The following is an 18,999-nucleotide window of genomic DNA, read 5'->3' on the forward strand; positions in this document are numbered from 1 at the left end:
TGAAATAACGTAGAAAAATAAGTACCTTTAAATCTGAGCTACCAATTTTGATACCTTCTTTCGAGAATTTTTGATTTAAGGCATCGAAAAGCTGATTAATTTTTTTCGTAAATGAAATAGTGGCTTCACAGCCAATAAAATCAGGGTGGTTTCTAACAAGATAGCTTTTTAAACCATCACCAACAGTGTTACTGAAAACCTAATAGATAGAAGGAATTTTAATTGAAGCCATAGAATAATGCAGCACATACTGATAAAACAGTCTTCTTATGTCAATACCCGGAATGTGCGCCCGTTGTTCGTATATGCACAAGTGGGTACCAGGGTACCCGGGTATTGACATAAGGGTTAATGAAAAATCAAATGTACTTGAGTTGCAAAAGATACCCGCATTTTCGCGGTATTTGTAGGGTTAATGTGATTTTCTGTTAACTTGGGACAAAGTCTGAGATTTGCAGGAAGTTTTTTATCCTCCTTAAATAAATTTTGATAAAATCTCCACTCAACTTCTTGTCCATTTATCTGAGAAATAGATTTAAAAAATATTGAAACATAAAATATTAGAGAAAATATTAGAGAAAAATTCATGATAGTAATGAATACCTTAAATTTTTTTTTATTAAAAAGATTATTCCGTATACACTTTAATAAGATGAGGAGCATCTGAAAAAGCATACACAACTCGAGAATCGTCGACAGGGTTTTGAAAAAAGTATTTTGGAGGTGTAACTGTCCCTTCTTTTTCATTTATCTTCAGCTTTCCACTTATGCCTAACTTAGTCCATAGCTTTCTATTAGTTGACGCCCCATCACAGATTATACCATGAACTTTTCCACCAGCTTTTTCAACTTCAACGATCGCTTTTAATACCAATCCGGCCAATGCATCTCCGGATGTTGCACCTTTACATGCAAACATTCCGATAGGTTGATGGAATGCATGCTTTACCGATGAAAACATGAATACTAAAGCATGATCGGCTTGTACCATAGCATTCGGAACATCAGGACAATTTTCCGTGCCAAAATCAATCAAACCATCGAATTTCATATTTTTTACGTTGATTTCAAGACTCGCTCTCAGTTGTATCTCATCAAATGTTAAAATTCCATGTCGAGCATCTTCTGGAAGTTTCCCCAATTTTATTTTAAATAAAGTGAAAAACTTCTCATCAAAACCACACCCTGTATTAGAACTACGAAGGTATCTGCAGATAGTTGACTTAGAAGGTAGTGGAAGAATTTTATTTTCTCTAAGCATGTTGTACGTTGCCGTACTCCGAATGTGTAAGAGTAAACATGTTAGCATCCATTCGTTACTGTATCTATTATTTGTAGAAGATTTTTTTCGTGCAGTTGAAATGCATTCTCTAATCAATACAACCTAAAAAAAGGAAGAAAGCGGCACAATACAAGTGGCATGCAAGAATAAATTTTTAATGAAATAAAGGGAAATGTGATGAAATAAAAAACCATGCGAAAAACCTTGCTAAAAAATTTATAAAATTATCAAATTATCAAATTTTTTAAAATTATTTTACATCTGGAAACGCAGAAGTATCTTGAGGTTCAGTAATTAAAAAGAAATTCTGAATATTTACAAATCATTAATATTGAAAATTCTTTATGAACATAATGTTGGAGGCTTTACAATTATATTTAATAATTTCATAAATAATAGAAACACAAATTTATCCGCTTACTTGTGGTTCTGGTAGATTCAGTTTTTCAATTTTTTTCTCCAAACTTTCAGTCTCAATTTCATCCATTTTCTTCTGCAATTCGTCTATATATTCTGTTATTTGCTTGATTTTTGTTTCTTTTCTTGTTAGCTTTCGAGCTCGCACTCGAGCTCTTCTGTAAAGTAATTGTACTTTGTTTTTTGTCGTTGGTGATAAGACAAGTCGTTTTTTAGAAGTACGTTGGCGATCAATATGCTGTGCAAATATTTTGTGTAAAGATACACAGTACTGACATACACTGCCCTTCGTTACAACAGTTGGACAATAGTTATGTCTCCATTTGTTATTTTCATCTTTATATGCACACTGAGGATGTATTTTCTTAAATGTTGCTACTTTCGGGCCACCAGGACATACTATCATCTTATCTACTTCTATTAATAAATTTTCCAAATCCTCTTGACATTTGAGATCACTTATACATTCGACAATATTCTTTTGGCCTATGAATACTTTTACATAAAGTTGATCATCCAAGATTACCTATTGAAAAAGTTAAATTGTTTTTATTAAAGATATTTTTGTTTATTTAAAAAATTTAGACCTCACCTTTTTAGTATAAACTGGAACTTTGTTCTCCCCACGCGTCGGTGTTGATGCAAGTTCTAATTCTGAAAAGACTAGTATTGGAGGTTCCAATGATTTGTGAAAGTTCCATTTTGCCCCAGGTTGGTTAATATGGATTTCGTTGGCACATATTTGTTGAAAGAGAGATTTAGAACCATTTAGATCATTTTTATTAATTGTGTTGCAAAGATTAATGGTTGATTTAATAACTTCATTCGATGTAATTAAATGTAATTTGCTATCACTGGTTACTGGCGTATCTTTTTCAGTGTCAATGGCAAATTCATTGGTATCTGATTGTGATTTTGTATTCTGTAAGACTGTAAAATTTGTAGGGAGAGTTGAAAATTTTGATATGTTTTGTAATTCTTCTGTCAGGTCCTGAGATTCTTCTATTACTGCACTGGTATCATATTTGGCTAATTTCATCGGAGGCTCATCAGAATTCAGAATTGGCATTGCTCCTTTGATAAGTGATTTCTTTGAAAAGCGTTGCTAAAACCATGCATATATGATACTGAGTATCGGTTTATATAACAGTTTCTGAAGATTTATTTGAATAATACATTTAAAGAAACTTACCTGAAAAATAATTTTCCCATCTTCAGCGATAATTTTTTCCGATTTTATATCATTTTGATTGAAATGTTTTTCACAAACACAGGATTTTTCATTCAAAGCACAACCTAACCTTTCCGACCACACTTGAATATTATTTTTGGGCACCGAAAAAATAGTAATTTTTTCGTGTTCATGACGTCGATGACCACTTTTACAATGCGAAACTGCACATCTTCGACCCATCTTGTTTGAATAAAAAATTCAATAATTAACGGAAAACGATCTACAAACAAGGTTAGTGACCTTTACCATCTGTACTGGTTGGGCCACGGTGTGAACGTGAACTGTTCGTGGTGCATACCCACACAAATACCTAATGTCCGTGTGGCCTACGTACGGCTAGCGCTGCTGGCGGATTTTTGTGACAACTCTTCAGTAAGTGCGTCAAGCTCTCACAGTAGAGAGATAGGCCGTGACATCACCTTCCTTTCTTACACCGTGGTGACGACAGACGACTGAGTGAGAAACAAAGGCAGAGGTAACCGAAAGCGCTCACATTAAGTTTATTATTTTGTCATAAATGACAGGAAGGTTATCGGTGTCCTTTTGTAAATTAATAGTGTTATTGTTTTTCTTAATAAACACCATTTTGGCTATCTCTCTCTTTTTAAAATGTTTCTCGCTATGTAGAACTTTGGGACTAGTCCAATTAAATTCGTGATTGCAAGAGGTCTTGTGTATGCTGACCACAGAATGATTACTGGGATGCTTTTTAATATCGGCACGATGTTCTTTGATTCTAGTCACCAAATTTCTTTTGGTCTGTCCGATGTAACATGCGTCGCAATTAAGACAATCGATCTCGTATACAATTTCCATGCGTTTAACGCTTTCGAGCCTATCTTTGCCTCTATTAATAATACGATCGAGTTTTTTGGGAACCGTATAGACCACGTCAAATCCTTTGTTCCTCAGAGCCTTACTAATACTCTCGCTACAATTCTTCGTCAGCAAGACCTCTTGCAATCACGAATTTAATTGGACTAGTCCCAAAGTTCTACATAGCGAGAAACATTTTAAAAAGAGAGAGATAGCCCAAATGGTGTTTATTAAGAAAAACAATAACACTATTAATTTACAAAAGAACACCGATAACCTTCCTGTCATTTATGACAAAATAATAAACTTAATGTAAGCGCTTTCGGTTACCTCTGCCTTTGTTTCTCACTCAGTCGTCTGTCGTCACCTATAGTGAACGCACCACCGAATTTCATGTTTGTTAATATGACTCGCATATCTTTTATCGCCTTTGACACACAAAACATGTAAGCGTTGCTATTTTATTCCTGAGTTTACTCTTCGTACGTCATTTTAGTTTGTTAATTTATTATTTTACTTTTTTTTTGTATTTTAGTTCGTAGACTCATTGCTGCCACATTGTGTATAATGAAGTGTTTTGCAAGCGTTAATTTATTGTACGCACTTGAGAAGGACCGGAATCTCGGTTGAAACGCGTTGTGCTTGTTAAATAAATATTAGTCAGTTTAGTCGCAGCAAAGGATTTTTGTAATTTCACTACTCACTGGCGAAGTAAAAGTATTTGATATTTTACTGAAATTTCTATAACTCAAGAACTGATTAACTAAATTTTAAAAATTTATATATGAAATAGGGGTAGAAAAGAAATTTTGTGATATAATTTTGTTAAGGAGAAATAAAGCTACTACCACTTAGGTTGGATTTTTAGATTTACAAAATACATTGCGTGTACTTGGCGCCTTTTTTACCTTTTTTTGAAAAAGGTAATTTTGTATTGATATTATGCATTTTGTAGTGCTAAGCAGAGATCGGCAAAAAATTTTCATTTTTTATTTTTTATTTATTTACAAATTAGCGATAAAAACAAATTAAATTTTTATTGAATTAGCAAATCAGTAATTAGTCATAAAAATTACTAATTATATAAAAATTAATATTTAGGCAAAAGTGAATTACCTATTACTTAAAAGATTGATAATTTGTCAGAGAACTAGTTACGTGAAAATTAATATTTTGGCAAAAATAAAATAATTTTTTTTACAAATTGGTAATTAGTAGAAATAAATTCTTTATTGTTAAAATAATTAATAGCTTGTCAAAAATAATAATGATGTATTTATTGCATTTCCCCGTAGGGCTTACAAGGCGTTTTTTCTATAAGGAACGTACCCAAACCTCTTACATATGCTCATTCCCCAATGCCTGGCCATTTGCGACCTCACAAATATTTACCCTCCCTCCCTGTAATTCTCTTCACCCCTCTTCTTCTTCCTCCGTTTCTGCCGCGACTCCGTCCTTCAGCCTTCCTCCTTCACGTCTCAGCTCTTCCCTATTTAGCCCAGTCTCTCTTTCCCCCATCCTCCTTCTCCTCATCATCGGAGGCCATGAGAAGTTTCTCCTCCATCCTTCTTGTAATTTCTTCCTCCTCCGACCTCCCTGTACTCCTGCGTATCCTCTTTTCCATTTTCTTCTCTCTCTCCTCTCTCTCTCTATCTCTCTTTTCCACAGACTTGTCCTCATGGATCTTCACCCCTATGCTGTTCCTTGCCTTTCTCTTCGCCTCCAACACCCGCCACTTCTCCTCTTCGTTTTCCAGCTTCACCAATATGGTCATCCATATTCCTCTCTGCCTCACCACAATCACCTTTCTCACCGTCACCCTAACCTTTAGCCTTTCCGCGAATAACTCCTTCACTTTCTCCCAATTCGACTCCTTGCCTCCCCATTTCTCCTTCTCGACCCTTAAAAATTACATTCCTTTTCCTTAGTTCGTCTTTGTTCCTTTCACCTACCCCCGCCCACCATTTCTTCTTCTCAGTCCCACTCTCCTCGTATTCCTCCCTCTTCCTTTTGCCTTCACTTTGCTCCATTCTTTCTACCTTTCTCTTCAAGCTCCTTACTTTCTCCTCCAGCTCCTCCATCCTCTCTTCCTTTTTCCTATCGTCCTCTTTCTTCTCGGGAGACCTCAGCATCTTTCTTACTTTTTTCTCCACAATCCTTTCGACCGCCTCTGCTATTGTTCTCCCCTCGCGCTCTATCTTGGAATCTGTAACAAGTGCGTTCTTACTTTCCTCTCCCTTATTCCGCTTTCTCTTCCGCACCCCTCTTTTTCTCTCTGTTCTATCACGCTTATCTCTTTCACTTCTACATTTACCTTTAATCCTTCCGCAACCTGTCCTTTCACTAATCACCGCTTACCTTTTTCCTCGTCTTATTCTCCCTTCCGCAACCGAATTTTCTGCTCAACTACACGTGCGCCGAGCCTTACTCACGCGTCCGCCTCGTGCCGCCAAGCCAGACGTTCGATTGCTCGATCCCTCGACCCGTCGCGAAGACTCCCCGCTCCGTTCCGCACCTGCCGCGCCACCATCACATTCCTCTGTCTCTCGACAGGTCGATCGATCGCTCGCTCGAAACTCCATGCTGTCAACTCGCTCAGCTCCCTCATCGTGTAACCTGGGCCCTTTATCTTCCTGCTTTACATCCTAACCTCTCAGGTGTTCTCTTACTTTCTCTCCTCACTGCTCCTCAATCACACTATCCTTGACCTCTTCTCCACTTTCCCGACCTCCTCCGATCCTCCTCCACAGGCTCCACCACCCCATTTCATCCTCCCTTGCTTCACCTCCCCTCGAAAATCCTTTTCTTACTCCTCTCCACTCCGAGCCAAACCGTCCACTCAGCTTGTCAAAAATATATATTACTAATTTGAAAATTAATAAATTAATGAAAAATAATTTATTTTTTAAATAATGAATAATTAGTCAGGTAAATTGTTTATTTTAAAAATTATTAATTGGTTTAATATTAATAATTTAATTATTGCAGTTAAACGTGGTTAAAATACAAAAAAATATTTTTTAAATAAAACCGTTTTCAAAAAAAGCTTGAAAAAGTTTGAAATAATACTTTTAAGAATTTCTTTCAATTTTTTGAAGTCGGCACTAAATTAATAATTACTAAATTAATTTGGTGCCAACTTAAAAAATTGAAAAGAATTTTTAAAAGTATTATTAATTTAACGTCGACTTCAAAAAATTAAAGAAAATCTAAAAAGTATTATTTCATACTTTTTATAGCTTTTTTAAAGAATTTTTAAGAATTTTTTTATTTTATATCTTTTTAGTGCTTTATTCAATTAATATAAAAAAAATAATTTGTTAGTTGCTTGTAATTATTATCGCATATTTCTTTACTGCTTCGTACCCTGATGTTCTAACATGATATTTTATGAACTGAAATCTTTCTGGAGGTTTGCTCTATAGGACAGTGAAAACCGCATTCAAATCCGTCCAGTAGTTTCAGAGAAAATCGTGGACATACATACACGCCGAATAGAGAACCTTCTTTTTTGAAGTCGGTTAAAAATAAATCAACATACTTCAGAGAAATCTTTATTACGCGATAGTGCCTTTTACACGTGCATATAAATACGATAGATTTTTCAGAAAATTAGTGTCTGTCACACATGCATATAGATACAGATCACTTTCTACTTTTCTTTAATTTTTACAACTTTTCCAAGACAGCATATACTACGTATTACGTGTGCAATTTTGGATACACCTTCCTTCTTAAAGATCTCCTCGGCATAGCTCTCTGCCGTCAATATATACCTTTTTTCTTAAAAATTTCGACATTAGTTCTTTGCGGTCAATATGATCATCACATATGTTGATCACTATATGTCACTTTTTTCTTGAGGTTATTATTCCTTGGGTGAGGGAAATTTAATGTGCTTCTTTTCCGGCAATAATACAACATAGCACTATCACTATCTGTCACTATCCATTCTAAGTTATCTAGGTTAACTGAGCGCGCTGAACGCAGAACGCACTGGCTGCACTGAGCATACACGTATGTATATGTTAAAGCCGATCCAGCCGTGTGACGATTATATCGAGATCTCAAAATCTCGGGTATTCGCAACTCATTGCGTCGTAAAGATACAAAGTCTCGCTTCGCGTGTACTTGGCACAAGACACTGCCGTGTCTCTTGATATCTTTCTATCCTGGCCGATAAGTCAAAGGCATATATATCGATCTGACTTACCTGCTGGATAATAACAAAAGTGACGCGCAACTAGCGCCGTGGCGAAAATAGGAACGGTAGGACGACGCCGTATCTGAATTAAAAATTTATACCGTTCGTAGAGCACGTAGCGAAAAAATAAAAACACTTATTATATAATTCAATCCCAAGCTATCGATTGAGTCTCCTCAGAACTCGATCCGTTCAGTCATTATCGAGATTTCAAAATCTCGGGTACTCGCAACTCGTCGCGTCGCGTAAAAGAGTCACGGTGCGGTCTCGCGTGTACTTGGCGCGAGACACTACCGTGTCTCTTGATAAATTTGAGCGTTAAAACGGCACGCTTGGCTCTTATTGCCCGTATTAAGTTTCATTTTTTAACAATAATAAGAGGTTTTACTTCGACTCAATTGGTTATATACAGTTGAACAAAAACGTTACAACGTTTCGATCCTTGGTTTGGATCCTTATCAAGCAATCTACAAAGCAATTTGGTTAACGGACATAATTAAAGTCATATTTTATAATAACCGAACAACGTAAAGCGAATAACAACGAAACGGCGGACGGTATATTAATAAATAAATTGAAGAAAATCAGAAGGTTGCTAACATATATAAATAGTGGTTGAACGAGAAAACAAATTAAACGATCACAATAACATTGTCATATATGGGATTCAAATTGTCAAAGTCTGTTTAAGATTAAAGTAAAGTCGTTACGGTAGGGCGCTGTCGCGACAGCGAACGCCCCTGGCGCGAGCACAAACAGCCCTCGGGCTTGACCCGAATTCGCCCGAGATCACCCGGTTGTCGCGCCTACCGTTCCGACCTGCAATTGTAAACCGCGCACGCGTTTCTTAATTCGCGTACACCGCACAACGCGTCACATCGCGGATCGATGTGATTCGTCTCCTTAATACATCGTGGATCGATATGATTCGTCCTTTTTGAGGCAACGACCCCCGCCGAGGGTCTCCTATCGGGACGAGGGATGATCGATGTCGATCCGCGCTCTCTTCTGTTTCTGCCTCGCTAAGGAAAAAGTCGAGCCGGTCGTTCGTGGCAATTATATCATCGGGAGTGCCGAAAGTAATTGCGCGAAGTCTGTAGAGTTTTATTGCGAGCCGCACCCGCTCGATTGGTCGCCGCGTGAAACATCTCAGATCGCTTTTCCGTTCACGTGAACGGAGAACCTATTAGAAGTTAGCCCCCCACTTTTAGAATTAACATATTTTCACGGTTGTGCTGAATTGTGCTAGGTTTGTGCTATATTGTGCTCGAATATTATAACCATAATGTGAAAAATACGAAAGAAAATTTTAAAAAACGAATTTTTAGGTCAGCCTCCCACTTTTCGTTTTTTTTAATTTTTTCGATTGTGCTGAGTTGTGCTAAGTTGTGCTAACATTGTGCTAAAATATTATTTAAAAAAAATAATAACAGAAAGAGTTACGATAAAAAAATAAATTATATCCAAAAATGATTTTTTTATCGTAACTTTTTTTGTTATTATTATTTTTTAATAATATTTTAGCACAATGTTAGCACAACTTAGCACAACTCAGCACAATCGAAAAAATTGAAAAAAACGAAAAGTGGGGGGCTGACCTAAAAATTATTTTTAAGTTATTGTTGCGTGCGAAATCATTGAAAAGGGTCTCGCACTGCACCAGAACGCATTGAAACCAATCAACATTCGCGCGCGAGCACCGTACCTTCGCTTCGGCACACAAAATTCGATTAAATAAACGAACGACGCGGAGTGATTGCGATATTGTTACAACTCAAGTCGTCAGTATAGTCAAATATAAATGTAGATTATTAAAGTAGTTAAACTATCATATAAGTTGAAAAGTTCCTTTATTAAGTGTAATATTCATAGTAAGCGCCGGCACACGTCGCTCTCGCAAAATCACGCGATACTCGGATGGTCTCATGTGATTTTCCTGCGTACCGTAGTCCCTTACCCCGGGACGCCGCCGAACTAGGGGTATAAATACAGACCCTGCGAGCCGATTTTGAGCAGTCAGTACTCGCATTCCGTTTACGGTAGTCATTACTATTCTAGAGCACAGTGAGCCTAACGAACTTAGTCGCGAGAGCGTACACCGCCGAAAGAACTTAGCGGCGAGCGCGTTCACCCCCGAAGGCACTTAGCCGCGAGCGCTTTCACAGCTGAAAGAACTTAACCGCGAGCGCTTTCATTGCCGAGAAGTGTCTCTTAGTCGCGTGCGTCGTTGTTGATGGTGCCGAGATACCATCTGTAAAAAGAACAAAAAGACAGCAATAAATCAGTTGCAATATATTCCATCAATAATTGTGTTCAACTTACCTCTCGACGATCCTAAGCTTGATCCTCGCGTCGATGCGCGCCTCCCGCAGAGTGTTCTCGACAGGTCTTTACCTTAGATGCGCGCCTCCCACAAGGCGTTCTCTGAGCTCCTCTGATTTTTCCTCGATTCTGAAATTATAAAATAAAAACCGATTCGGAAATACCGATTATCGAGTAACTTAACTACTCGCTAGCGCTAAGGGTCACACACACTTCCACTCTGGCACGAGGACACACGTACACAACCACACAACCTTGCAAACGAGCTAACCACGAAGGAAGCCGATATACACATATAGCAAACAAGATCCAGAATCATTTTGTAAGTCAACTTACGGTAAGTCTGCCGTCACCTATGGTGCGTTCGAAGCGTTCGGGACAGGCCCACCAGTTGAAAAGGCTTCGGCGAGCCTACTATACGGCCGGAGAATTCGACCCGAAAATATTTAACACCGTTCCGTCACGGGGTGTAACAGCCGAGCTTCCCGCCGACGTTCCGGACGACCCCAGTTCGCGACAAACGTCCCCGGCAGCCGAAACGCGTTCGAAACCTCGCGTCATCAGCTCAGAAATATTAACGCAAGAAATTTGTCTCATCCTTCGAGAATGCAGCGCGACCCAAAGCGCGAAAGAAATTAAAATAGAGTCTCACTTACCTTCGCGTTCATCTTAAAGAATTCGAAACGGTTTTACATTTCACTTAAACCCACTCCGACGTCCCGAGTGCACCCCGGACGTAACATTAGCCCCCCACTTTTTGTTTTTTTTCAATTTTTTCGATTGTGCTGAGTTGTACTAAGTTGTGCTAACATTGTGCTAAAATATTATTTAAAAAAAATAATAACAAAAAAAGTTACGATAAAAAAATCATTTTTGGATATAATTTATTTTTTTATCGTAACTCTTTCTCGTTCTTCGTTATTATTTTTTTAAAATAATATTTTAGCACAATGTTAGCACAACTTAGCACAACTCAGCACAATCGAAAAAATTGAAAAAACGAAAAGTGAAGGGCTGACCTAAAAATTTGTTTTTTTAAATTTTCTTTTGTATTTTTCATATTATGGTTATAATATTCGAGCACAATATGGCACAAATCTAGCACAATTCAGCACAACCGTGAAAATATGTTAATTCTAAAAGTGAGGGGCTAACTTCTAATAGGTGAACGGAGAGTGAGCCGGTTTTCGTCGCGCGCGCACCCGGTCGATTGGTCCGTGCGCGAATTCCGGAAAATTGGGTGCGCTCAGTGCATCCGTGCAAAGGTTTGCATCGGGCGCACAAGTTTCGTCGCGATCTTCACCCGTTCGATTGGTCGTTGCGCGAAACATTTCTTTTCCCGAGTTTTCGTCGCCCGTAATATGACGGGACGACGCACACAGACGGATCACGTGATCACCGCGTGCGGTAGCGTGATCCTGCGAGAGAGACTCGTGTCGACGGCAAGAACGTCACACGAGTCGAACCCGGTTTTCGCGAGAGCTTCTTCAAGCATCGCGAGAATCGCACGTAAGCTCAGCCGAGCCGTTTTGATAAAATCAACGCCGGGAGTTCGATCCCGATATCGACCCCGCTCGCGGCCATCTTGTAGTGCCGCGCCGTACATTGTGAACGCGGCTCTACCGCGCCTCGTATCTCTGTGATTTAGTGAAAAATTCGTGCCCGCTATCTCGTCCCCGCGGAGTACCCAAAGTGAGCCTGAGCCTCTCCCGGCGGTCTCCGTATTCGCGGTTGCTCATCTGCCTCGCGAGCAAGATATTCGTCGGTCGCGTGCAAGATCTCCGATCGCGAGGGCGGTCATTCATCGCTCTTCAAGATCTCCGTTTCGCGAGCCAAGCAGAGAGATCAAGCGACTCAAGATTTCCGCCCGACATTTCCGCGAAGGCTCAGCCCGCTCGGGTGCACAAGAGGGCGACAACTGTGTATAAGATTGTCAAATAAATTGTGCTTGTCAATCAACTAAAGGGCGTGCGTTCTCTAAACCCACTCCTCGCTAACTCCTAGGCTCTTGCTTCGCGCCCTGGTCAGGGTGGTCCCGGCATTCATTCGTATCCCGAGGGCACCTCGGCAGAGCACGAAACAAAGTCTTTTTAGAGATTTATTGTATCCGTCTGTTTTTTTATGAAAAATGCCTCCGCTATTTCACGCTTTCTGGTGTTCTTCTCTTTATGTAGTATGTCAATGTTCCTTCATGCGTGTTTGTACATGACGTTTGGTCTGTCGGGGATAGTACGATTTCCGAGGCGCCTAGATTTGACTGTGGTTTCTAGTAGTATTTCTTACGCTGAACAAAAAATTATACAGGTCTTATAGGGCTAACTGTTCTAGTTTTCGAGATATGCACTATTAAAGCTCAAAATAAATAGAATATAAATCTTTACTTTTTTAAATTATTATTAGATATAATATATTATCGTATTTTATATTTATACTTTTTAACACATAAACTCTTTGCCTATAGGGCGAAACAAGGTATATTATTGTACAGTTGTATATACATAGTAATATAAAACTTAATTATTTTATGAAATATAATAGTAATTTATTGCACGCGTTACTTTTTTTAATTATTAGATATAATATATTATCGTATTTTATATTTATGCTTTCTAACACATAGTCTGCTGTGAACCTATGTAGGTTAGTGACGCGCTTTAAACAGTTAAATACTTGTAAAGATTTAATACATACTTATATTCATTAAAATTCAAGTGATACATTATAGGAGTGTAAATTGAATAATTATTTTTTTAAACTAATATTGCATATCTCGAAAACTAGAGCAGTTAGAACTATAAGACCTATATAATTTTTTGTTCAGCGTAAAAAATACTACCAGAAACCACAGTCAAATCTGGGCGCCTCGGAAATCGTACTCGTCCCGGTCTGTCCTAATGACCGGTCTCCATCCCCAATGACCATAGTATCTAAAAACGGGTGTATAGGATTAACTGTGATTATTGTAACGCATCCTATATACGACAATGTCCTATATACGATTTTAACGACATTAAAAAAAACGAGAGTAATCACTCTGTGGTCAGTAAGCACAGAGTTACATATAGTCACGAATTTAACTGGTCCAATATTGACATACTACATAAAGAGAAGAACACCAGAAAGCGTGAAATAGCGGAGGTTTTTTTCACAAAAAAACAGACGGATATAATAAATCTCCAAAAGGACTTTGACAATTTGAATCCCATATATGATAATGTTATTGTGATTGTTTAATTTGTTTTCTCGTTTGACCACTATTTACATATGTTAACAACCTTCTGATGTTCTTCAATTTATTTATTAATATACCGTCTGCCGTTTCGTTGTTAGTCGCTTTACCATGGTCGTCTCGACAACACGTGCGCTCCTTCGTATAACACATAAGGCTGTAAAGTGCACATTTATACTGCATTAATCCAAGTCAATACTATGACCATTCCACATCTTACACTTATGATTTTTTCGGCAAAAATCTTCATGAGTTTATTGTGAAAGTGATGGTTCTTATATAATAGTGGGTATTACACAGCTTTTATCGTTGTTCGGTTATTTTAAAATATGACTTTAATTATGTCCGTTAACCAAATTGCTTTGTAGATTGCTTGATAAGGATCCGAACCAAGGATCGAAACGTCGTAACGTTTTTGTTCAACTGTATATAGCCAATTGAGTCGAAATAAAACCTCTTATTATTGTTAATCTAATATTGGCGGAACATCCTATCATTTTTGGTTCATTTTTTAAATCAGAATAGCTTGCATAAAATTCTTCGTGGTACATGTTGTCCCACAACTACCATGTTTTCTAAGGTAAAGTCTAAGAGAAAATTCTCTCTGTGTGTACAGTTCGTCACTCCCGCGGTATTTAAACGATTCTAAAACTCATCCGTCGTGTCAATATTTTTTTAATCTATTAGATGTTTGAATTGATGGCCATAAATGGTTTGACAATGTGTCAAATGTTCGTAAAAATTGTTTAGAACATTTTGCAGATTTTCCGGTGTTATTGATACCGTATAATTCATCCATGAATTAGGAAATCGTATATTAGGGCCGAAACAGACGAGCGACTTTGTCGCACCTGGTCGCACCACAGAGAAGCGCGACAAATCCGCATAGACGGGTGACTTTATCGCGCTACATAGAAACGTTATAGGTGTACATACCTGTATAGATATTGTACAAACTTCTCTGTCGCGCAACAAAGTCGCTCGTCTGTTCAGGCTCTTGTACACGGGACACGGTATCGCTTGCCGCGCGGTGGAAGTTGGCGTCATAGCCAGCCAAATTTTCCGTTGCGCGGAAAAAATTAAACTCGATCCAACTTTGATTGGTTACCGTGTCATATTTTTCTGCTACTTGCCGCGCGATAAGCGTTTCTGCGTCCCGTGTGCAGAAGCCATTAAACGTTGAACGATGCACACGATGCGCAAAATCCGACCAGCAACTTCCCTGTGGTTCACAATACTAATGCTGGCGATACTGTACCTTACAAACTCATAACAGTCATAATTCGGAAAATACTTAATGGAATGGAACTTTATTATAGTGTTTTGAAAAGCTTTTATAACGTAAGCTACAAGAATATGCAATTAAAAATGGAGGTTTTTATTTAAAAATTTTGAAGTGATTTTTATATGACATTTAACACTAACTCTGCAATAACATTGCTACTTAATATGCCACTTAAGAGCCTATAGCTTTTATTTGAAACATTTTTCTTAAAAATGTTGTATTTTCGAGTTTTTTTACCATTCCAGGGCTTTTAGGACACTCGGTATAAGAATATCCAATTAAAACACACAAATATGTATATAGGATGGAAAAGCAGCATGTATATAGGAGGAAAACTTAATTTTGTAAAATAGCAGCGTTGTTTGAGTAAAATAAAATATCTATATAAAATATGAAATTTAACGAGACAAAGAATTAATTATATTTTGATCACAAATACGAGGGGATATTCAAAAGCTTCAAAAATTACTTTAAAAATATTTAAAGTGTAGGGGAAGGTGCTGTGGGTACACCTTGGAACACTTTTAAGTTTTTTATTTTTTTGAGCCATAGTTTTAATTTAAAAATTTTGAAAAAAATATATTATTAAAGTACATATAGGGGAAGGTGTACAGCTGTACGTTCCCAGTAAGCAAGAAACATCAATAAACATTTTAACTACATTGCAGCAACGTTGTAATGTTAATGCAATATAATTAAAATGTTTTTTGACGTTTCTTGCTTACTGGGTTGGAACACTGTCATAATCGAATAGTGTTCGCATCTGGTGATAGTTTATAGTATTAATTGTTGAGTTATTTGATAATTTCTTTAAATCTGTAGTTTGTGTCGTTGCGATTATTTACACGTAAGTTATATCGACTTTTGTATTTTATGACGCGTAAAGTAAATTTATTGAGATTTGTACTGTGATTTTTGTAATTTTTTATAATAAAGATATAGTTATCAGCCAAGGCTAGTAAGAATGTGTCAAATATGTAGAATAATGTAGTAATTAAATTATTTATAACCTCATTTATAACCTATTAGCTGTTAACTAATTTTTTATTAGAAATTGATTTCTACCCAGATAGCACAGATGATTGTTATGAACTCAAACAGGATTCGTGAAATCCTTTTTGAGTTCATATAACGATCATTTGTGCTATCTGGGTATGTACCTTGGAACATGACGGTTGATGTACCTTGGAACGCTATTTTAAAAGTATATTAGCTGATTGTTATCTTTATATAACCCCAAATAGCCAAATGCTGTGAGTTTGATGCCATGTTGCCAACAAGCAACTTGTCGTTAATGCAACTAATTTTGACAAACTTGGAACAAGGTGAGACAGCATTAGGTATGCTTGTCGGGTTGAACTCATATGAATTATATTTCTATTAACAGCAAATTGATTGCAAAGTGACAGCATCAATTTGTGAGGTATTTGTGACAATTTCATATTGTCAACACTTCGTTAGCAACGAGATACAATTAAAAAACTCCATAACTTGATGACATATACACAATAATGGATGGAAATTACTATATATGTGTGTTGTTGCCGTCATGTTTGCATCATGATGCTTAAGATAGAACGATGAATCATTTATTGCTGTCATGATGCTGAGATGTTGCAGACAACATAACGTACTAATATTGCAAAACGTTTGCTCTTGAAATTGCGTCAATGTTGCCGCCAATGGAGCAGAGATAGAATTTTTAAATAAAAGTTGTAGAGAATCTAATTATGAACAATTTCATTTTTTATTCATTTCTCTACGGTTCAAATTCGCCGAGTGTTAAAAAAAATTTTATCACTGATCCATTTGGTCGTACAGACTTGAATAAAAAAGGAAATTGTGCGGAATTTTGTAAGCTACAATTTTTATATCCACATAAATTTCCGTAAAGTCGATATTTCCCGAGTTATTTGCGAAAAACTGGTTTTTTGGACCTTTTTTACCCTCCCCTACCCGCAACGTAGCGTCTACACATGGGGACTTTTAATATGTTAAATAGTACCCTATAACCCTGTTTACAAAGTTTCAGCCCCGTGATCATCAGTATTATTTTCTCCAAATTTTGTCATTTTACTGGGCTAGTAGTTGATACATATTTAACAAAATTAATAAGAAGAGGCGTACCGTAGTAGCGCCATTAACCTCAAAAAATTATTAAACAGACAGTTTTTCAGTCACGTAATCGTAGTTGTTATCTGAGTGTGTAGGATAATAAACACATTTAAATGATATAGTAAAAAATAATTTAAATTAAATAGTGAGTCAAAGGTAAGTTTTTATTTTGTAATAGATTTGAATTTCCATACGATTGTATGTAATTGCTGTACAATTAATGTATATTTGATTGGGGGGTTTTTCCTTGGTGTCCTCGGATGAGGACGGTTAGGTGCCTTCAGCACTGTTGGCAATTGGCACAAAAAGTCTAAGCCTAACAAAGTACATTCGTTACAACTGAAACACTTAACCCGAGTACTCAAAATATAACGTTGCAAACTCTAACGTCAAATAACTCTACCCGTTGCTTTGATATATTTAAAAATAATATATAACACATCCCAGTTTCTCTTTTGAATGAGTCGGTAAATGTCTATTTCCTCCGTGAAATTAACCTCTCTTAGTTCAGCGTCCAGAACAACTCTTTGTTCGTCATATTTGTTACATCTCAGAATAACATGGTGGATATCCTCGCATTCACAGCCGCATTCACATCTCTCACTGTCAATGTAGTTCTTTCTCTTGAGGGAAGCTCTCAGGTTATAATGGTTAGCTCTTAGACGATTGATGAACGTGATAAAGTATCTTTCAGCTCTAACCTTCCGAAACCACGGCACGGTCGAATCACGGTCATAGAACGTGTCAAAATAGAAAGTTCCCTTGTGTTGAGCGTCACGTACGATCGATATCTGCGTAGACTCCCTCTCATACATCTCTCCTTGCTTGCGCCAGTAAATCCCCCACCGGAACCGTGATGGAGGGGTCAGGCTCCTCCTCCGCCGCCTCCTTAGCCAACCCATCAGCGATCTCGTTACCCAGAATTCCCGCGTGAGCGGGAATCCACGCGAGTACGATCTTCTTATCACAAAGTTTTTCCAGCTTATAAATCAATATTCTCGCTTCAGTCACATACTTGTCACATACTTGTTCTTGTGTACATTTAAATGGTTATTTCTAATAGATTTAAGAACAGCTTGGCAATCAGACAGGATAATTATCTTGTTTCTATCCCCGTATTTGCGGGTCTATAGCAAGCGAAGAGCTGAGGACACTGCAAAAGCCTCCGCAGTGTAAGAGGAACAGAGGACGGGTAGACTCATCTTGAAAGCCTCGTCGTAATCGCAGATAACAATACTTGCTCCTGTAGAACGTGCTGACTCGTTATATGATCCATCCGTAAATAAAATATCTGGGTCCGAACCTAAATGATGTTTATCAATAATCTTTTGAATAAGTGACAGGTCAGAAATCTTCTCTCGCTTTCTCGCAGCACCAATATCAATGTCTACAGTAGGTTTATACGTTTGGGCGTTGTAGGAACCGCTGAAAATAGGATATTTTTTAACAGGATCAATGAGATGCCTGGTACGTCTTACTTTTCGCCATATTTCCGACAGCAGAGAAAGACGATACGCAGGTTGTCTATATCGTTTGAAATTCTCTCCCTCTAGAAGATGATGTATCTTGTCGCACAATCCGTTGTTGTTGTGAGCAATTGCCTTGTTAACAAAATTAATACCCAACAGCATGGCACGGTCCCTCAGGTGAGTCACTTTTGCCTCCGCCACAATCACATTGTTGGGGGTGGAATTTCTATAACCGAGAGCAGTACGAATGCCCAAAAATTGAGCTCTCTCCAATTTTAACTGTAAGGAGGCCTCTCTAGGAAAAAATACAAAGCTCCCATAATCGATAATAGACTTTACAAGGCTTTTGTATAGCATCAGCGACGTATACCTCTGGATACTCCACACCTCTGGATACTCCACAGAGATACCTGATAATGGAATTAGCGCGGTTTACCTTGCCTCTCAGTTCCTGTATCTGGCGGTCGAAGCTTAACTTGTTGTCGAGCCATATTCCTAGGAACTTTGCACCACCGCAACTGAATACGTCACATCCGTTAATATGTATGCACATCTGTCTATCAATGTATCCGCTCTTGCTGAACTCTACCAGCACCGTCTTTCTCGGCTCTAAATCCAGTCCCATC

The 18,999-nt window shown here is 37.8% G+C and overlaps 2 protein-coding genes and 1 long non-coding RNA gene across 5 annotated transcripts in view; 1 reads left to right on the forward strand and 2 right to left on the reverse strand.

The window, feature by feature from the left end:
- Nucleotides 1-625, reverse strand: part of LOC139819424 (uncharacterized) — a 1,600-nt gene extending 975 nt beyond the window's left edge. Inside the window, exon 1 of the long non-coding RNA XR_011733727.1 lies at nt 26-625. This is a non-coding gene — a long non-coding RNA (uncharacterized lncRNA). The remainder of the gene's footprint in view (nt 1-25) is intronic.
- Nucleotides 1-18,999, forward strand: part of Uvop (ultraviolet-sensitive opsin) — a 127,285-nt gene that overhangs the window by 61,280 nt on the left and 47,006 nt on the right. The window lies entirely within an intron of this gene.
- Nucleotides 629-3,891, reverse strand: LOC139819172 (uncharacterized). The gene is made up of 4 exons (XM_071788370.1): nt 2,892-3,891; nt 2,292-2,804; nt 1,704-2,225; nt 629-1,384 (listed from the first exon to the last, which is right to left on the reverse strand). The coding sequence occupies exons 1-4, from the start codon at nt 3,111-3,113 to the stop codon at nt 629-631; spliced, it is 2,013 nt and encodes a 670-aa protein (XP_071644471.1). The 5' UTR covers nt 3,114-3,891.

The sequence above is a fragment of the Temnothorax longispinosus genome, chromosome 9, assembly GCF_030848805.1.
Source record: "Temnothorax longispinosus isolate EJ_2023e chromosome 9, Tlon_JGU_v1, whole genome shotgun sequence".
NCBI lineage: Eukaryota > Metazoa > Arthropoda > Insecta > Hymenoptera > Formicidae > Temnothorax > Temnothorax longispinosus.

Excerpts from the sequence above, each read along its gene's own strand:
- LOC139819172 (XM_071788370.1), bottom strand. The coding sequence starts at position 3,113 with ATGGGTCGAAGATGTGCAGTTTCGCATTGTAAAAGTGGTCATCGACGT. Across the intron at positions 2,226-2,291 it reads TTCCAGTTTATACTAAAAAG|GTAATCTTGGATGATCAACT; the intron begins GTGAGGTCTAAA and ends CTTTTTCAATAG. Across the intron at positions 1,385-1,703 it reads TGAATCTACCAGAACCACAA|GTTGTATTGATTAGAGAATG; the intron begins GTAAGCGGATAA and ends TCCTTTTTTTAG.